The sequence below is a fragment of the Quercus robur genome, chromosome 7 (genome assembly GCF_932294415.1).
Source record: "Quercus robur chromosome 7, dhQueRobu3.1, whole genome shotgun sequence".
NCBI lineage: Eukaryota > Viridiplantae > Streptophyta > Magnoliopsida > Fagales > Fagaceae > Quercus > Quercus robur.
The window spans coordinates 35,079,639-35,100,310 of NC_065540.1; the positions used below are offsets into that span (position 1 = coordinate 35,079,639).

The 20,672-nt window shown below is 34.8% G+C and overlaps 2 protein-coding genes across 2 annotated transcripts; both read left to right on the forward strand.

The window, feature by feature from the left end:
- Positions 1-5,087: 5,087 nt before the first annotated feature.
- LOC126693213 (cytochrome P450 81Q32-like) lies at positions 5,088-7,308 on the forward strand. The gene is made up of 2 exons (XM_050389119.1): positions 5,088-6,047; positions 6,595-7,308. Exons 1-2 carry the CDS (start codon positions 5,163-5,165, stop codon positions 7,219-7,221), a joined length of 1,512 nt encoding a protein of 503 aa, XP_050245076.1. The 5' UTR covers positions 5,088-5,162; the 3' UTR covers positions 7,222-7,308.
- Positions 7,309-9,295: 1,987 nt separating this feature from the next.
- On the forward strand, positions 9,296-13,660 carry LOC126693220 (cytochrome P450 81Q32-like). Its single transcript, XM_050389129.1, has 2 exons — positions 9,296-10,183; positions 13,034-13,660. Exons 1-2 carry the CDS (start codon positions 9,296-9,298, stop codon positions 13,658-13,660), a joined length of 1,515 nt encoding a protein of 504 aa, XP_050245086.1.
- The last annotated feature ends 7,012 nt before the right edge of the window (positions 13,661-20,672 follow it).

Consider the following 20,672-nt stretch of genomic DNA (forward strand, 5'->3'; position numbering starts at 1 on the left):
CCAAATTACACTACCTTTAAAGTATTATTTTAGAAACCCTTCGATTAATATATCTTATGGCCGACTAGGACCCTATATGTTCTTGTTATTGGTCAATGCATGGGCCATATATAGATCCTAAGGTATGAAATGATGTAACTAGTTTCAAACCCAAGAGGTATAAATATGGGGAGAATGAAGCACATATGTTAATGCCATTTGGTATCAAGAGAATGACTTGTACTTCCTCACCCAACTTAGAGTGAACCTAACTCTAGGACCATTGATTTAGTGCTTTGAAAGGGAAATGGTTATTTGATTTAATTAGATAAAATGACATTCATTTAGGAACTTATGAAAAGTTGATTTAAAATTGTATGCGATTTGGCTAGATTTGAGGCAGTGGCCCTCTATTAGAATTATTAAGAGAAATTAAGCAAGAGAAAATGCACTTATGGCAAAAATTTGCAATATTATTCCAATGATCTCTAAATGTGATTACAATTAGGTATTTATAGACCATAAAACTACTCTATTGCCATATGGCCTTATCCTATAGGTTCTATTATTCCCCATATGCACTAATAATTCCAACATTTATTAAATTTGATTGAATCCTAGGAATTCTAACTTGCTAACCTACTAAATTCAACATTACAACATTATTATCTATTTGCCTATATTAGGGGTTCCTAACACACACATACACACATTGAGTCTCCTATATATAAACTTGTTTATTAACACATTACTATGCTCGAGCTTGACTTGTTTAACAGTCAAACTTAGAGTTATGAATAAGTTTGGATCATTTGTTAAGAAGACAAACAAAATGGCTTTTATCTAGCTGAACACAAGTTATTAATAATAAATATGTTTATTTATGGCCGTAAGTATTGGTACTTTTGAAAAAAAACAAAAACAAAAAAAGAGGAAATAAAAATGAATAAAAGGGAGGAGGGGTGGGGGGAGATGGAAGTTGCAATGCAAAACAGGCCATTATTGTTTTGTTTAATATAGTTCGTATTAGGTATTGCTCCAATTTGAAGTCTTTTTAATTACAACAATAACAAGGATTGACTTTTCTTTTTTAGAATCTTTTTATAAGTTACAAAGGTAGTAAATTGTGATTAATTAGTTGAAATATAAGGCGTCAATATCATCCCATTTTCATCTACACCACACCTTAGTAAGTCGCAAGTTGTAAAAACAAACGTATACAAATTGGGCTCTTCTTGCTATAATGAGTATTTAATATTTAGGAAAACTAATCATATCTCCTGCTTTCACAAGTGTAAGAGAACTTAAAATTAAACAAATTTGTACTGCGAGAGGTAGGGAACAGTGGTGGCTCTAGAAATTTTTTCCAAGGTGGTTCTTAAAAAACTTAAATTACACAATCTAATGAAAAAGAAATTCATATATTGACCAAAAAAAAAAAAAAAACACACACACACACACACACAAATATATAAAGTTTTACAATTTCTATCTACGAGTTTTCATATTTTGAAATCGTTGCAAGATAGTTTTTTGTCAATGCTGCAAGTTACATTTCTTTCAATGTACACAGTGAAGCAACCATTCATCCACTGATCTCTACTTAGATTGTGCAGTTCATTCTTTATATATTTCATTAGTGAAAAACTTCTTTAACTTCACAAGCAATTAGTCTATTGGATAAGTGTCAGGCTTCCATGTCTTCACTAAATTTTCAGCAAGTTCACATAAGCATGAAAATACTTGTTGTGTCCATAGCATGACTCTATTAATGATTTAATTCAACATAAATTTTTGTTGTTTAGTTGTTTCATTATTTTTCTTTATTGACCACTAGCAGTCTAGCAAACAATACCTACTTTACACAATGTAAAGATTGAAAATATACTACCTCGTCGGCACACTCCCATTGCCTTATGTCTTTACATAATTTAATTTCTTTGTCTTTTATAATTTCTTTTTTACTTACTTTACTATCCACTAGTCCAGTCCATTACCCCAATTGCCCAATACATGCCCACATGGCCCCCACTCAAGAGGCAAACAACCCGATAACACTTACACAAAAGCCAAAAGACTAAGAACCCAAGTCACAAAGTCAGTGGATAGTGGGTCAAGTCAAAGAAATATAATAACATTAACAATTAACACAAAAGGACAAAGTCAAATAAAGCAAAGGGATATCACATACACGTTCCTATAATCCTATTCTGCTACTCAATATTTAGTTTAGATTATTCAATTCCAGAGAGAGAGAGAGAGGTTGAGACCATTGGCTAGGCAATGAAGGCTGGGTCAGGATCAGTGAGTCAACGACGGTTGTGGCAAGATGATCCCTATCCAAGACTGAACAAGGCGCAATCTCGCTAATATGGACTGGGACGGTGGCTCTGGCGTGGAGGTTTTTGTTTCCCTTTTAGGTTACGATATTTTTGTGGTTTAAAATTTGATTAGATATTTAGTTTATAGCAATTTAATTATTATTATTATTATTATTATTATTATTATTTTGTTAATTTAAAAATCTGTCTGAGTGAGGACTTGGGCTTTTTCTTCTAAGATTTCAAATCTATTTGAGGTTTTTATTGGGCTTGCTATCATTATAATTTTTTTTATCAAATTTTATGAGTTCAATAATTTTTTGGCCTTTTTCTTTTTGCCTGAAAGAGTGTATTATATTGTTAAGAGGACTAAATTATGGATCAAAGTTTAATTTTATTGAGCTTAAAAAAAAATTTTGGATGGTCACAATTTTTTTTAAGGGTAGACAAATATAAAAATTTTAAATTATTATATATAATTTTTTTTCCGGGTCGGGTGGTCTTGTAATGACCTTGGCCTCAACATGGCACCACCCCTGGCAGGGAACCTAGGGTGTCAAGGATTTGATGATCAAATTACAGAGAAGCAAGGCATGAGCATTAATTAACGGACTTGACATAAGTCAAGTGCATTGAAATTGGACTCATTAGGATGGTGACTTACGTTAATTTTTGTCATGTTTCATTATCCTAATAAGTCTAGTGCACAACACGTAATATTTATTTCATTTTAAATATTATATATGTTACATTTAATTCTTAAATACCTCTCTTATTCGGCTAAATATTAGGTACTCTTTGGGTAGTTTGGTTGAAGGACTGAAAAAGTGGGAGGATGGAAAATAGTGGGAGGGATGGAAAAGTGGGAGGATAGAAAAGGTTTTTATTTCCCTCCTTTTCGTTTGGTTGAGAATGAAAAAGTGAAAGATGGAAAAAGTGAATTTGTATAAATTTACTTATGTACCTTTGTTAAAAATGATGTCCAATTAAAACCAAAAAAGTGACAAACAACCAAAAAAAAAAAAAAAAAACACAAAAGAAAGCAAAACGAAAAAAAAAAAATATATATATATATATATATATATGAGCAATGTACACATAAATCAAAATCAAATAAATAAAAAAATAAAAAAATAAAAGGAGAAGAGGCAACGTCCAAGAGGAAGGAAAAAAATGTGAAGAAGAGCAACTGTATGAACAAAGCTCATGTGCAAGTGCACAAGGGTATTTTGTCCATTAAATAGTCTCATTTTCTTCTTTTAGTTTTCTCTCCATTTTGGGGAAAAAAAATTTTGGTGGGTCCGGGGAGAAAACACCTGGACCCTACCATTTATTTTTCTGCCTCCTCACTTAACCAAACACACTCCAAAAAGGTTTTTCTTCTCATTTTCTCTTCAAAGTTTTCTATCCACCCTATTTCACATCCAAACAAGCACACTCTTAAAGTATAATGACTTCATATGTATGGTCACTTAGGCATTGCCTAGGGTCCCAAATAGAAAATAAACTTCAAATATTATAAATTAATTATTAGTGTATTTAAATATTAAAAAAAATAAAAAAAATAAATAAAAAAAAAAAGGAAAAGAAGAAGAAGAAGGTGAGTTCCTTTTGGTAGTAAAAATCACTCTTTTTCAATCCTAAATTGTCTAAAAAGAATAAAATTGAGTGTATCAAATTATCATTAATGATAAATTTCCCATAACGACTTCCGTTTTCAATTTTTATAAGTCCTGCTTTGAGACCCACGCGGTAAATTGCTTATATTAGCTATCCAATCTCTCACGTGACCATATATTAAATTATTTCTCTTTACTACTGGTATCTCTTAGCGTTTTCAAAAGAGACATTCGGCATTTAAATCCTCCCATCTCAATTATTAAATTATCAAAAAATGCATTTAAAAAATAAAAAGTAGATATTATAAAAACTTATATTTTAAAACAGAATTAGTAATTTTGCATATCAAAAGCAAGGAAAAAAACATTCCAATATAAAAAGAAAATAAATAATATATATATATAATAAAATAAAATAAAATAAACTCACTCAAAATTGTCACGGTCTTAAATTGCCTCAGGACGGGCCTTGATTTTACAGATAGTAGTGAATTTTTTTTTTTTTTTTTTTTTTGCTGAGAAAAAAAAATGGGTAGAGGGGGAATTAGTTGTGAAAATCATTGTGGAATAATTATTCAATAGAAGAAAGAGGAAATATTATCCTTAGAAGATTGAATAATTTTCACACTGGACCCTATGTATACTCTCTTGTCTATTGGGCTAAACTTTTTTGGAAATGATATTTGCAGTCACGTCATCATCTGCTCCTTTTTTATTTTCAGAACAAAAAGTTACATCCACAATTCATTTTTAAAGTCAACCACATATGCTAATTCATGAATAGGTGCGAAAAGAATTTTATATAAATTATAAAATAAATAAAAAATTATTAAGCTTTAAGGGTTTGAGGTTTGGAGGTACCGCGCCTAGCGCAATTGAATCCAATGACAGAGGAAAAAATGTTTTTATGTTTAACGTTTTAACTATTTTGATCCAATTGGATTCAATTACATCCGGTGCAGAACTCAATCCTGCTTAATAAAAGTTGCAAAGTATAAATTAGTCATCAAAGAAATAGTGAAATACTAGAATAAGATAAGAGAAATAATATTCTGAAAGTTTAAATTTATAAATGTCTGCACAACCTTGATTTTTCTTGAGAGTCAGAGGACGTGAGCAAGTTGAAAACGAGTTGGGATTTCGTAGTTATATATATTGTTGATTTCTTGCTCTTACACATTCAGATGCAGCCCCCATATATTACCACATCCATATTTGAAAAATAAAATCAAAACAATCAAACATGGAAGACATGTTACTATACTCATCCCTCTCTCTTCTTCTCCTCCTTGTAGCTTTCAAGCTTTTCCTCCAAAGAAAACCACGACACAAACACCTCCCACCAAGCCCGCCTTCTTTGCCAATTCTAGGCCATCTCCATCTTGTAAAGAGACCCCTCCATCGCTATTTCCACCGCCTTTCACAAACATACGGTCAGGTTTTCTCTCTTCGATTCGGTTCCCGTCTCGTGGTTGTGGTATCATCCCCATCCGCGGTCGAAGAATGTTTCACAAAAAATGACGTGATTTTTGCAAACCGTCCTAGGTCCCTAGCAGGCAAGTACTTTGGTTACAACCACACCACCGTGGTATCAGCTCCGTATGGTGATCACTGGCGTAACCTCCGGCGCATCAGTGCCCTCGAAATCTTGTCAGCAAATCGTCTCAACATGTTCACAAGCATCCGAAGAGACGAGGTCAAGCACTTGCTACGCAAACTATCACGCAACTCTAGCCAAGATTTTGCCAAGGTTGAGTTGAAATCTTTGTTCTCAGAGCTGACTTTTAACATCATAATGAGAATGGTGGCAGGGAAGAGGTACTATGGGTATGGAGAGGTGGTGAAGGGCGAGAAAGAAGCGAGGCAATTCAGGGAAATAATGAAAGAGAGTGTAGCCATTGCTGGGGAGTCAAATCCAGGACAATTTTTGCCTATGTTGCGGTGGATTGATTATGGGGGTTTAGAGAAGAGGATGATGGGACTTTCGAAGAGGATGGATGAGTTCATGCAAGGTTTGATTGATGAGAAGAGAGGAAAGGAGGGGAATACTATGATCGATCATCTGCTTTCTTTGCAAAGATCTCAACCTGAATATTACACAGACCAAATTATCAAAGGACTAATACGGGTAAAGTTCACTGTATCTCTCCTTTTCAATATATATATAGACTTGAGTTCGAAAAGTTTCTAAATAGTTTTGAAACAACCGTGTATGGCGGCCTTTGCTCGTTTGTTTATAATAAAAAATAAAAAGGAAAAGAAAAAACGTACAAATTATCAGAGGCCTACGTTTCCATACAATCGGACTTCGTTAGCTGCAAAACTTACACTAATTAAGATATTACAATCTCTTTAATTTTAAACCGAATGAAAAGGTTAGTAATATGTGTATATATATATATATATATATATATAACTGAAAAGGACTAGTTAAGTCAAAGTTCAAATTTCAAAATACTATATAGCTGATGTGGGACTCAATATACATATATAAAATACACATGTATTCAATCCAATTCACATAATTTGTAATATATTACAGTCTTATTCTATTCTCACGTTACTTTTATCAGTTTATAGAATCCCGTAATCATCTTACAACAAGATCTAAAAGACACTTCTACTACCAATAATCAATTCCATTCTCTTTTGATTTCATACTAAACATTGTGCAGGTGTTGTTATCTGCTGGGACTGACACATCAGCAGTAACATTAGAATGGGCAATGTCTTCTTTGCTCAATCATCCTAATGTAATGAAGAGGGCTAGAATAGTGTTGGACAATGAAATTGGGCAAGAGAAATTGATTGATGAACTAGATATTTCTAAATTACAATACCTTCAAGGTATCATCTCAGAGACTCTTCGCTTATACCCCGCTGCCCCAATGCTAGTTCCTCACATGTCCTCCAATGATTGCACTGTTGAAGGATATGATATACCACCTGATACAATGTTATTGGTCAATGCATGGGCCCTGCATAGAGACCCAAAGGTGTGGGATGATCCAGAAAGTTTCAAACCTGAGAGGTTTGAAGGTGGCGAGGGTAAAACACACAAGTTAATGTCATTTGGATTGGGAAGGAGAGCATGTCCTGGGGAGGGACTTGCCCATCGTACAATAGGCTTGACTTTGGCATCGTTGATTCAATGTTTTGAGTGGAAAAGGGTTAGTGAGGAAGAAGTTGACATGGCAGAAGGTAATGGAACCACCCTGCCTAAAGCTGTGCCATTGGAGGCTATGTGTAAAGCACACCCTATTGTGCATAAGGTTCTTTCCGAATCTAAACATGATGTTTGAACAATGTCCTTAGCACGTATATTTGATTCTCTGTATCTATATAGATAGCATTACTCAGCTTGTATTGAACAATAATTTTTCTTTCAACTTTGAAGCTTTATTTATGAAATAGGAATATTTTAGTACTAATTACTTAGTAAATACTGCTCTAATAAATAAAATATTAGCACATACATTTTGTTGAACTTCACACAAGCTCCGAGAGATTCATCAATGGAGGAACGTAAACTCACTGAGAGAGAAGTAGAGAAATAGAACAATCTGAAACTTGTGTAAAGAATGAATTAATTACTCAGCTTATCATACTCTGTTCTTTATATAGTGAGAACAGAGTATCAACTAACCAGTACAAATTGAACACGTGTAATGATCCTGTAACTAACTTGTAACTAACATTATACACTGTAAACGACAACCGTTTCATGACCAACTAAGCTATGCTACTGTTATGCTATTGTAGTTTACTTCTATATACAAAACTACAAGTAACGAGCACTGTACAATATACAATCTATACAATACAACTATTCAATACATTTCATTCTTGTATTCATCTAGATTGCATTCATGATGTTTATTTTTGGACTCAGAATGAGGTTTCACAATACATTGACAAATTAAGTAGTGCATATACAATCGATCATGATCCAACTTTTCAAATATTTTAATTGATGATCCAGGTTAGCTGTATTATACTATTATCTTCAAAAATTTCCTTTCATGTCCTATCTTCAAAGATTGGTTTTAAACAGTGGATTTGTCGATGAAAAAGCTCGGGTTGCGGCTCGAATTGCGTGAAAATTCAATTGCGAAATTACTTAGGATTTTTTTTTTTTTGGGCCAAAATTACTTAGGAATTATATAGATATATAAAAATTAAACTGCACTTGGCCACTTTTGATACATGTAACTTCTTTTTAAAAATATTAAAAAAATCATTTTAAAAATTAAATATAGCCATATCAATCTATAATATATAGAATGAAAATCTTGATTTTTTTTTTTTTTTTGGTGCGAACTTCTAATTTGTCATAACTCATATGAGCTTTTGAAAACTCATATATTTCCAATCACAGTTCACTGTTTCCACTTTTTATGTAAGACAACCCAGCGCTAATTTTTTTAAAATATTAAAATAGGTTTAATATTCTCTAAACAACTTTCAACTAAATTTTGGATTTTAGTTTTTCCTTTGGTAAACTCTCTTGTCAATAAATAAGAGATTTAGAATTCAAACTTCAAATACATGAAAAAAACAGCTGATATTTTGGTTTAATAATAAACAAAATTTATTATAAAATGAACGTTATAGGTTAAAAATCTATTGTATATTTAAAAGGAGTTTTATTTATTTATTTATTTTTTTATAACTTCAAATTAACTTAGCAAGGACATTTTTTTACAAATTCACAAATTTCAATTTTTTGTATTAATGCTTATTAATCCATTTTGTATTATATATAAATATTTTTTTATCAAGTTGTGTAGGTTAGTAACATATAATTACAGAAATACGAAGCACCTTATATGATAAAAATAGTTATAAGAATAGATGTAAATGGTTGAAATAGAAGCACTAAGCACCTTATGTAAGAACCTTGTATGATAAAAATAGTTATAAGAATAGATGTAAGTGATTGGAACAAAAAGACTAAGAACCTTCAGGGATAAAAATAGTTATTATATCCAGGTTAGTTTGACTAAGATCTTTTTTTGTCCTGCTTTAAAGGATAGAGAGGCTCATGAATGGTTGCAGAACAACTGAAACGTACTAATTTCAGTAACTTCTAGGGTTTGTTGACTAAGTGTATATTTAGCAATAACTTATCTAGTTTTTTGGTTGAAAATGTGCTAAATTATATTTATATGTTAAAAAAAAGAGAAAAAACGAAGTTTAAAACATGGTATATAAAAGCAAAAGTTAAAAACTGAGTTTATAAACTCAAGCCAAACTGACACTGAATTAGCATTTAGTAGTTCATTTCTTGGGTTAAACTGTTTCGCATAACCCCCTATACAGGCCACGTATATTCATCATCTTTTATCACATACAAACAAACAAAACATAAGTGATATGGAAGACATCTTTCTCTACTCATCTCTATCATTTCTCCTTGTCTTCATTGCTTTCAAACTTTTCCTTCAAACAAGAACACAACACAAACACCTTCCGCCCAGCCCACCTTCTCTACCAATTCTAGGTCATCTTCATCTCGTTAAAAAACCTCTTCACCGTACTTTTCACCGCCTATCACAAAAATACGGTCATGTTTTCTCTCTTCGATTCGGTTCCAAACTTGTGGTCATCATATCATCCCCATCTGCAGTCGAAGAATGTTTCACCAAGAACGACATTGTTTTAGCGAACCGTCCTCGCTTATCAGTGGGCAGGCACTTAGGCTACAACTACACCACTCTGGTATCAGCTCCTTATGGAGACCATTGGCGCAACCTTCGCCGCATCAGTACCTTAGAAATCTTTTCAACAAATCGTCTCAACATGTTCTTAGCAATTCGAAGAGATGAGGTCAAGTGCTTGCTACGCAAACTATCAAAAAACTCGTGCCGAGGTTTTGCTAAGGTAGAGTTGAAATCTATGTTCTCGGAGTTGACATTTAACATTATAATGAGAATGGTGGCAGGGAAGAGGTACTATGGGGAAGATGTGAAAGACGTGGAAGAAGCAAGGGAATTCAGGGAGCTAGTGAGTGAGGTAATAAAGATGTCCGGGGCATCGAATCCAGGAGAATTTGTGGCGCTTTTGCGGTGGATTGATTATGGGGGTTTGCAGAAGAAGTTGAAGGGATTTGCCAAGAGAACAGATGTGTTCTTGCAAGGACTAATTGACGAGGCTAGGAATAAGGACGAGGAAGGGGAAAAAACCATGATCAATCATCTGCTTTCTTTGCAAAAATCACAACCGGAATACTACACCGACCAAATTATCAAAGGGCTTATGTTGGTAAGTGCCACACTGCTTTAATTTCTCTCTTCATTCTAACCCATACTACATCTCTCTCTTGGCTCCACTCTTCCTTTCCTTTGGGTGAAAAAAAATAAAAATTCTAGATGACACACTTACACATTTTGTCACAATTTAGACATTTGACAAAGTGATAATTAGATTATGTTTCGATAAGTATTATTGGTGTACCATATATAAGTGGTGTGATCCAATCATGTGTTAAAAATATATTGTATATTTAAAATTTAATTTTAAATGAAGAATTACATATTGAAAACTAGAATTGAAATACTTCCTTTAAAAAAAAATCAATTAAAATCCTTTTTTTTAAATATTCATTCAAAATATTTTTAAATAATTAAAGTGAATCTTTTTTTCAATATTTAAATTTTCATAATTTTTTTAGATGTTCTTATACTTATTTTTTGAAAAAAATGAAATTTCATGTATGATATTTTTTATACAAGTAGAGTCAGGGACAACTCTACATAGAACTTAAGAATTATTAATAAAATATATATATATATATATATACACACATAATTATATCTATTTTTTCTACTCTAAAAAAAATATATTGAACATCTTAACTTAAGAATCCCAAGAATTTGAGTTTAACAAAAATAAAAGTAATGTTATGGATATAACAAAATATCACAACATTCTTAAATTAGCTTGCCAACTCATAGATAAGCCCACCACAATCTTTAATTATTTTTTTTCTTTTTTCTTTTTTTGAATTCTAATTTAGGAATGTGTTATTTTTTTTTTTTTGTCATTTTATTGTATCACTAGCATTAACCACAAAAATAATCTTGATCCACCAAACATAGTCCTTAACTCCTTAAATAATAATAAAATTAAACCTCAAATAATAATAGCAAATATAGGCCATCCAAATAACAACAAATAAACAAAATATTCAACAAAAACACTCATTCAAAAACAAAAGATAAAATCCCTAATATTTCAGAATCATAACTTATCCATTCCATTACATAAAAAAATAATTTATAATTTCATTTATCCTAAAAAATGGAACCACGAGATATAATATGATTCTAAGTTTTCCTTTGTCGTGCTAGCAACAATGCTCTTCTTGACTTTATAGTTGTGGTAGCTCTACTCTCTTCAATGCTTTGGCTTGCAATTGCAACATGTATTATCCATTTCTCTCTCTCTCTCTCTCTATCTCATCATTTCAAACTCTCTCTCACTTTATTTTCTCCTCTCAGCATTTTCAATTATCACTTTATCTCTTAGCAGTCTATTTTTTCCTTTTAATTTTTTAACTAGAAGCAATTGTAAAACTTCATGTATATAGTTTTTTTTTTTTTAATATTTATGTTACATTTTGTACAATTTAAATTTTTTTAATGACTACCCAAAAAAAAAAAAAAAAAAGTAGAGCTACTGCTATTTAGGAGAGGGAAAAAAATAAAAAATCAATAAAAATTGGCAAGTTCTCTCTCTCTCTCTCTCTCTCTCTCTCTCTCTCTCTCTCTCTCTCTCTCTCTCTCTCTCTCTCTCTCTCTCTCTCTCTCTCTCTCTCTCTGTATATATATATATATATATAGCTTTACCCTTTCCATGTGAAGTGTTGATATTTTATAACTTGAGTTTATGATTTATATTTTGATGGCAAATGTTTGATATATATATATATATATATATATATTGGGTAATTAATGGAGGGGATTAACAAGCCCAAAATCATATCGTTCTTTTACATGTTACACAGGGCCACTATACATGTATTGCAGGGTGGTCACAAGACCATCTTGATTTGTTAAAAAATGTATACACACACTAAACTAACCTATTTTAACCACTCTAATAAAAATATAGACCATCCTAATTTGAGAATTACAAGAATTTCAATTCAATAAAAATAAGAATAATACTACATTAACAAAATTTTTACGATAATTTCATAACAAATCTTATATGATAAGCGGAAATCGTTTATTAATTCTAATTTGGCGCCAATACTGACATCACTTTTTATAACACTAATAAAAAATTGTTGTATAAGGTTTTTTTTTTAATATATATATATATATATATTGTAGATGAAGCATTATTCCAAAAATAATTTTGGCTCTTCAAGAAAAATATTGTAGTCCTAAGTTCTCCTTAACAGTGTCGGCAATTTTTCTCTTTTTGGCTTTGTAGTGACAATAATTTTGCTTCTTTAGCAACTCATCTCATAGTTGTAGAAAACATCATCCTTTTTCTTTTGATTCTCTACTGTCATTTCAATTCTCTTACTTAATTACTCTAATCTCGTCATTCTCAATTCCCAATTTATCTCTTATCAATCTTTTTTTTTTTCTTTTTTTTTTTGTTAACTTTTCTCTTTGTTAGTGGAAAACAACATGGTAACATGCACTTCATGTATTTTCGTAAGTTTTTTTTTTTTTTTGGTGATATTGATATATCCAAGTTATCTCTTTATTAAATTTTGTATAATTTAAGTTTCTTAGTAACCACTCTAAAAATAATTTTGAAGCCGCCATTGATGTTACACATAGTTTTTGTTTTTATTTTTATTTTTTTAATGTTACTCTTATATGGGTAGATAATGGAGGAGGGAAGAGGTGTGTTTGAATCACTAAGATGGGACACCACATGCTATTACTATTAGACTATCACTTCAAACTTAATTATAGCTAATTGTTAGAAGACCTCCCAAATCTTTTTCTTTCTTTTGGGTAAGATTCTATTGATATGAAAAACAAAAAAAAAAAAACAAAAAACAAAAAAGATTTTTTCATAGTGTATCAAATCAATTCTTTTTTTTTTTTTTTTTTCATTCTTCTTATTTTTCTAAACACATATTGGCAGGTCTTGATACTTGCAGGAACTGACACATCAGCGGTGACATTAGAATGGGCAATGTCTAATTTGATTAATCATCCTAAAGTGTTGAAGAAGGCTAAAGCAGAGTTGGACACTCAAATTGAGCAAGATAAATGGATAGATGAACAAGATGTTTCCAAATTACACTACCTCCAATGTATCATCTTAGAGACATTTCGATTGAACCCTCCTGGCCCTTTGTTAGTACCTCATTCGTCTTCTAATGATTGTACTATCGGAGGATATGATATACCACGTGACACAATGTTACTAGTCAATGCATGGGTCATACATAGAGATCCTGAGTTGTGGGAAGATACTACTAGTTTTAAACCTGAGAGGTTTGAAATTGGTGAGGTTGACCCACATAAGTTAATGCCTTTTGGATTAGGGAGGAGGGCTTGTCCTGGGGCAGGCCTTGCCCAACGTACGATGAGCTTGACTTTGGGATCGTTGATTCAATGCTTTGAGTGGGAAAGGGTTACTAAAGAAAAAGTTGACATGACTGAAGGTAATGGACTCACCATGCCAAAAGCCGTCCCATTGGAAGCCATGTGTAAAGCGCGCCCTCTCATGCATAAGGTTCTTTCCGAATCTATGCATGATGTTTGAACTGTGTCCTTGGGTTTTTAGTGAGTAACTTAGCTATATTTGCAAACACTTTCATAACATGGTGAGTAATACTATAATTTATACAGACTCTTGAAATTTCTAAAAAAATTAACTTGGAATATTTGCCCTTGTTCTGCAAATCATAATGATCCACTGAAGACTACTGATCAAACCATGCGCCTGGGCCTAATAGTATGTTTTCTTCCATTATATGCATTTGTTCATGAATATAAGCACCTACCATGTCAGCGTGTAACCCAAATCATGGATTTTTAAAGTTGTTGTTAAAAGACACATTAGCACGCTTATGGGTCAAGTGGTTGGTTTGTGTTCAACTATGGGCAGCTCTATGAACAATTTAGTGGGTTCATTGTCAAAAAAAAAAAAAAAAAAAAAATTTATATACTTTTTAAATTTATTTCTTGACCCTCCTAAAATAAAATTTTGAACCCCCCTAAACCTAAATTTTTTTAAAGCCTAGCTGAAATGAACTTGATTATGATTATCTTGACAATATCTTAGTCTTTAAAAATAAATAAATAAAAAACACACACACACACAACACCAAACTAATTTCACCTGAAATATGGGTGGAGCAGTAAGCCAAACAACAAAAGTACAAATTTATTCTTCTTAAATTAAAAAAAAATAAAAATAAAAATCATTTAGATCTAAAATTTTTTGAAATAAACTAATATATTAAATTTTATTGTATTTAGATCTCACTTGGAGTTTATTTAACAACAATAGATAGCTAAACTAGAAAATGTAGAGTTTTTTAGGGAGAGGCTCTCTAAATAATACAATATCAATATTTCCCTTCTTCTGGCATATATCGGTACCCTTTATATTGACCTCTGACCTCTTTCTATCTAAATTCAGAAGTTGATTCTCAAAAAAAAAAAAAAAAAAAAAAGGTTGAAAGTTATTTCACTTTCCCTGAATAGATGCAAGTGAGTATTGCATTTGAAACTTTGAATGTAAATGTGCACTTGCGCCGTAGGCACGTAGAAGCAGTGTGAGTCCCACAGTGTTGTGCTTGTAGGATTAAAGTGACATTTCCCCATCTTTGGGTGGTGAGGTCAGGTGAGGTTTTGAAACATGGCAAAGGAGCTGGAAATACTCTGGCAGAAGTTAAAGGTCACAGATAAGGAGGAAGTAAATGTCAACCTAGGAAGAGAATGCACGAGGGCAACAAAAGAAAGGGGGAAAACTATCTAGTTATGAAGGTGCTCTATCACAAAGGTATTATGTTTGATGTCCTAAGGAAAAACATTAGGATGTTATGGAAGCCAATAAAAGTATTCAAATCTCGATAATAGAAGAGGAGATGTACCTAGTGGAGTTTGACGATGAACGGGATAAGAGGAGAGTAATGGAAATAAGCTCATGGCACTATGAGAAACAACTGGTGCTGCTATAGGATTTCGAAGGGGATCAAGATCCAAAGGACATGGTATTCAAGTGGTCTCCTTTTTGGGTTCAAATGTACAACCTACCCCTCAAACATAGGACAAAGGAAACAGGGATGGCCATTGGGGCTAGCCTCGGGGAGGTTTTAGAGGTGGATGTGGCAGACACGGGGGTATAATGGGGGAAATGCCTCCAAGTTCGGGTCAATATAGACGTTGCAAGAAAGTTAATACAGGGTAGAAAAATAAAGGTTGAAGATGAGGTGCATCGTTAGGTGCTCTTCAAATATGAGCACCTCTCAAACTTCTGTTATTGCTATGGACTTTTGGAGCATGACCTAAAAGATTGCCTATAGAGCAAGGGAGAAGATAGAAACGGTGAAAGAGGGGACCTCCAATATGGGGCATGGATAAGAGGAGAACCAGTGAAAAGAACGGGATGGGAACCTCACTACGCAAAGAGGAACGAGGGGGTAGACATGCGAGGAAAAGTGCCCAACGGTGCTGACAAGGGTCCGAAGGTCCAGATGTCAAGGAGCATAGCGGTGGTGCCTGACAATAGAACGCCAGTTGTGCAGTTCCTCGGGGAAAGTACTGTGGAGAACACAATAAGGATTCCAAAGGTTGTGAGAGTAACAAGGTGGAAAATCAAGAAAATGCCTTGGTTAGCAACCTCAGAGAACTCCCAAAAGAAACCTTAGCAATTTTAGTAAAAGACTGTGAGGACAGAGAGTAGGCTAACAACATGAAAGGAGGATGTAGGCATAGGGCGATGAAGACAGGAAATACTGAGGCCCCAAAATTTAAATTTGAGCCCGCCTCAAAGGATAGGTTAGTAGGGACAAGTAAAGGGAAGGGCCCAGTGGCTATGACTTAACAGATGGATATGGGCTGGGTTGTGGAGACAATAGGCCTAACTAGTGGCCATTGGAAAAGAAGTGCCTGTGCAAGCCAGGCAAAAGGAAAAGAGAAGGAAGCTAGCCCAATTCAAAAGAAAAGAGGTGTTTTAACCCCATTAGGCATGTTAGACTAGAATGTGCAGGTGAGTATATGAAGAAAGGTGGAAAAGCAGGGAGGCGGTGATGCTGAAAAAGAAAATGAGAAGGTTGGCAGTGTGGCAGTGTGGCGATTGCTACTAGGCAGCACTGCTGAGCCCAATGGGCCTTTTGGCATGGAACTGCCAAGGCCTTAGGTCAACTTCTACGGTGCGTTCACTCACCGATGAAGTGAAAGAGACCGACCCAATCTTGGTGTTCTTAGCAGAGACCAAGGCAAAGCAAAATAGAATGAAAGGCCTTCAAAGGAAGCTTAATCTAACCCAGGGAATCACGATGCCAAGCAACGGTCAAAGTGGAGGGCTAGCGATGCTGTGGAAAGAAGGGGGTGAGGTGTGCTTCAAAAGTTACTCTAATTCACATATTGACATGGTATGTGAGGGAAAGGGAGCTTAACCGTGGTGGGCAACAGGATTTTATGGTCATCTTGATGCAGGTATGAGATTCACTTCTTGGAGTTTATTTAAATCACTTAAGAGGCTGTGTGCTTTGCCGTGTGTTGTTTTTGGGGATTTTAACAAAATTGATCAATCAAATGATAAGTTAGGGTGGTTAGATAGGGATGCTAGACAAATAGAGGCGTTTAGAGAATGCTTGACTGATTGTGGTCTTATTGATTTAGGATTTGTGGGGCAAGGCTATACTTGGTGTAATGGTAGAATTGGGGAGCAACGCACTCTGGTGAGATTAGATAGGATTGTGGCTAATGAGAGGTGGTTGAATATGTTTATGGAGGCTAAAGTGTATCATAGAGCAATGGCGGCGTCAGACCATTGTTTGCTTAGTCTGTCTCTAAGGCAGTGGGCAAGTAGAAGGGGAGGAAGGAAATGGTTCATGTTTAAAGCATTGTGGACTAGGAAGGAGGGTTGTAGAAAGGTGATTAAAGAGGCCTAGGACCCATTGAACTATAACTCGGAATTGCAAGTCCAAGATAGACTAAAGTGCTGCCAAGCTAACTTGTAAACTTGGAATAATAGGACATTTGGCAATGTAAATAAAGTTTTGAAGCTGAAGCAGAATCGTTTACAACAACTAGAATCGATGGATTTACTACACGAACCAGCAGAGGAAATTCAAGCACTAAAAAATGAGATAAACGAAGTAATGCTTCAGGAAGAAATGATGTGGAACCAGAGATCTAGGGCACTGTGGGTTAAGTGTGGTGATCGAAACACGAAATTTTTTTTCATGAAACAGCAAGCAACAAACGCAGGAAAAATAGGATTAATGGCTTGTATGACAATGAAGGCAAGTGGAGGGAGGACCGGGAAGAAGTGGAAGGTACAATCTTGGAGTATTTCAAGGAAATATATAATACAAACTACCCAGCTGATTTTGGAATTAGCCTTGGAGCAGTAGATAGGAGGGTCTCAGATGAAATGAATGACGTTCTCCTAAAAGAATTTAGAGAAGAGGAGGTATGGTATGCCTTGAAGCAAATGCATCCAACAAAATCTCTAGGCCTAGATGGTATGTCTCCTATATTCTTTCAAAAATATTAGGATGTTATGGGCCCTTAGGTTGTGAAGTGTTTACTTAAGACTCTTAAAATAGGTGTTATGCCAAACGGTTTAAATGACACATCTATATGTCTGATCCCCAAAGTTAATTGCCCTAAAAAGATACGGACTTTCGTCCAATTAGTTTGTCTGATGTTATATATAAAATGGTATCAAAAGTGTTGGCTAACAGGTTAAACAAAGTCCTTCCAAAAGTCGTTAGCGATGCCCAAAGCGCATTTGTACTAGGGAGACAGATTACAGACAACGTCTTGGTGGCCTTCAAAATTATGCATTGTATAAATCAGAGAAGGAAGGGAAAAAAGGGTTTGATGGCAATTAAGCTGGACATGAGTAAGTCTTACAACCAGGTAGAATAGGCTTATTTGGAGGTGATTATGCGCAGATTGGGTTTTTAAGAAAGGTGGATCTCCTTGATGATGATGTGTGTGAACACAGTTTTATACTCAGTGCTCATGAGTCGGGAGACAAAGGGTAGGATTTTTCCAACTTGAGGGCTTAGGCAAGGAGACCCGATCTCACTGTATCTCTTCTTGTTGTGTGCTGAAGGCCTCTCAGCCATGCTTAGTATGGGTGAAAATGGGTCAATTCCAAGAAGCATATCGGTGTGTAGACGAGCTCCAATGGTCTCTCATTTGTTATTTGCAAATGACTATATACTCTTTTGCAATGCTTCAAAGGAGGAATGAGTTAGAATTACAAAAATCCTTGAGAATTACGAAAGGGAGTTAGGGCAGAAGCTAAACAAAGAGAAGACTTCTCTCTTTTTCAGCAAGAACACGAACGAGGAGGTTAAAAAAGAAGTGAGAGACATGTTTAGGGCCTAGATCATACACCAGCATGAGCGATATCTGGGGCTGCCCCTTTTGGTGGGGAGGGGGAAAAAGAAAGCTTTTCACCGTATCTTGGATCAGGTTGGCTGAAAAGTGGCGAGTTGGAAAGGAAAGTTGTTGACAACGGCTGGTCGGGAAATCCTCATAAAGGCTGTTGCCCAAGCAACCCCTATGTATTCAATGAATTGCTTCAAACTCCCAGATTCTTTGTGTAATGAGCTGAACTCTTTGATTAGGAATTTTTGGTGGGGTCAACGAGAAAAGGAAAGAAAACTAGCATGGATAGCATGGGAGAAGATGTGCACACCAAAAGTTGAAGGGGGGATGGGCTTCAATGATCTCAAAGCCTTTAATTTAGCGCTGCATGCAAAACAGAGGTGGTGGTTCACTCAAAACACAGACTCCCTTGCCCATACAGTGCTAAAAGCTAGGTATTTCCCGAAGTCCAATTTTTTGGAGGCTCAATTAGGTAAGAAACCATCATATACATGGAGGAGCTTGATGGCTGCAAAGGAAGTTCTCTGGCAAGGCTTGAGATGGAATATAGGGAATAGGTGAAGAACGAGGATTAGGGTAGATAGGTGGATCCCAATCCCAAATTCATTCATGGTAGCAAGTCCTAGGCCCCATATTTTTGAAGGTGAACCAGTGGAGACCCTACTAGACTGTGAATCTTGTGGTTGGGATATTAGTGCAGTAAAGAGTGTTTTCTTACCTTATGAAGTGGCGGTTATCTTGAGCATTCCAATCAGTCCTAGTTTTTCGTAGGATGCATTGATTGGGCTTGGATGAGAAAAGGTGACTTCTTGATGAAAAGTGCATATCAAGTAGCATGTAAGTGGCTGACCGAAGACAGAGGAAGAGGCGCAGGGGTTGAGGAGTCAAACCCAAGAAGGAAAAAATAATTTGGAAGGCTATTTGGGACTTAAACTGCCCAGGCAAAGTCAAAGCTTTCATGTGGAGGACCTGTAAAAACATACTCCCTACAAATTATTTCCTTAGGTGTCGAAAGGTGTCCATGGTTGAAGAATGTGTGCTGTGTGGGAAGATTGAATCATCGGGACATGCTTTGTGGGATGGTTGGATGGTAGAGGCTGTGTGGAAGGAAACAAAGTTGTTATTGCCCAGGTTAAGTCACCCTCATCACAAATTTATTGACGTGTTATGGAAAATTTGGGAGGACCGGAAGGAAATTGAGTTGGAGCGTCTGGCGTGCACAATGTGGTGCATTTGGAAGAGCAAAAATGCAGCAAAGTTCGAAGGAAAGACCAAACAAACGAAGGTGATAGTGTCTGAAGCAAATGCCCTTGTTGAGGAATTTAAGGAGCAGCTCGTTGCCCCAAGACAAAGTGCTCCACCGAGAATAGAAGGTTGGACCCCTCCACGTGAAGGTTGGTACAAAGTAAATGTCAATGGAGTGATGTTTAAAGGGTCGGGCAGCTGTGGAATAGGGATTGTTATCAGAAACAAAAAGGATCCACTCATGGTTGTGATGAGCAAGAAGATGGATATAGCTTTGGGAGCTTTGGAAGTGGAAGCAAAGGCCTTTGAGGAAGGAATTTTGTTGGCTAGAGATCTCGGGTTAAAGGATATTGTATTGGAAGGAGACGTGAAAGTAGTGACAGATGCACTGGCAGGTAGCAGCTCCCCCCTAAGCTCGATTCAAATGATCATAGAAGGCTTCCAGAGGTGGAAGCTCAATGTCCACGCATGGAGGGTTAGTTATGTAGGACAGGCAATATTACTGCCCATCTGATGGCTAGAAATGCCAAATTTGTGAATGATAGTGTAGTTTGGGTCGAGGACACTCCACCCATCATTGAAGGTCAATTGATCAAAGATGTAACTGTTTCAGACTTTTGTCCTAGTTAAATGAAGTTATCTGAAGTTTGCATATCAAAAAAAAAAAAAAAGATGCAAGTGAAAGTAACACAACAAGATGGATCATTGTGTCACGTGCTTAGAGATCATGTTTGGGTAATTTTTTAAGTAAATTTAAATTGTTTATTTAAGTGAATTCTTTTATAATATTATAAATATCAATTAAAAACTATTTTGGATTTGTGTATGAGAGTTTTGATTTTTGTATTTTTGTTTCTATTCCTTTAGTTTCTGTAAGTTAGATTTGCATGTTCTCTCTCTTTTTTTTTAAAAACGCTTATAATTAAGAATTGCAATTGAGAAATCAGCTT

Coding starts and splice junctions, on each gene's coding strand:
- LOC126693213 (XM_050389119.1), top strand. CDS start 5,163: ATGGAAGACATGTTACTATACTCATCCCTCTCTCTTCTTCTCCTCCTT. Junction 6,048..6,594: donor TTATCAAAGGACTAATACGG/GTAAAGTTCACT, acceptor AACATTGTGCAG/GTGTTGTTATCTGCTGGGAC.
- LOC126693220 (XM_050389129.1), top strand. CDS start 9,296: ATGGAAGACATCTTTCTCTACTCATCTCTATCATTTCTCCTTGTCTTC. Junction 10,184..13,033: donor TTATCAAAGGGCTTATGTTG/GTAAGTGCCACA, acceptor ACATATTGGCAG/GTCTTGATACTTGCAGGAAC.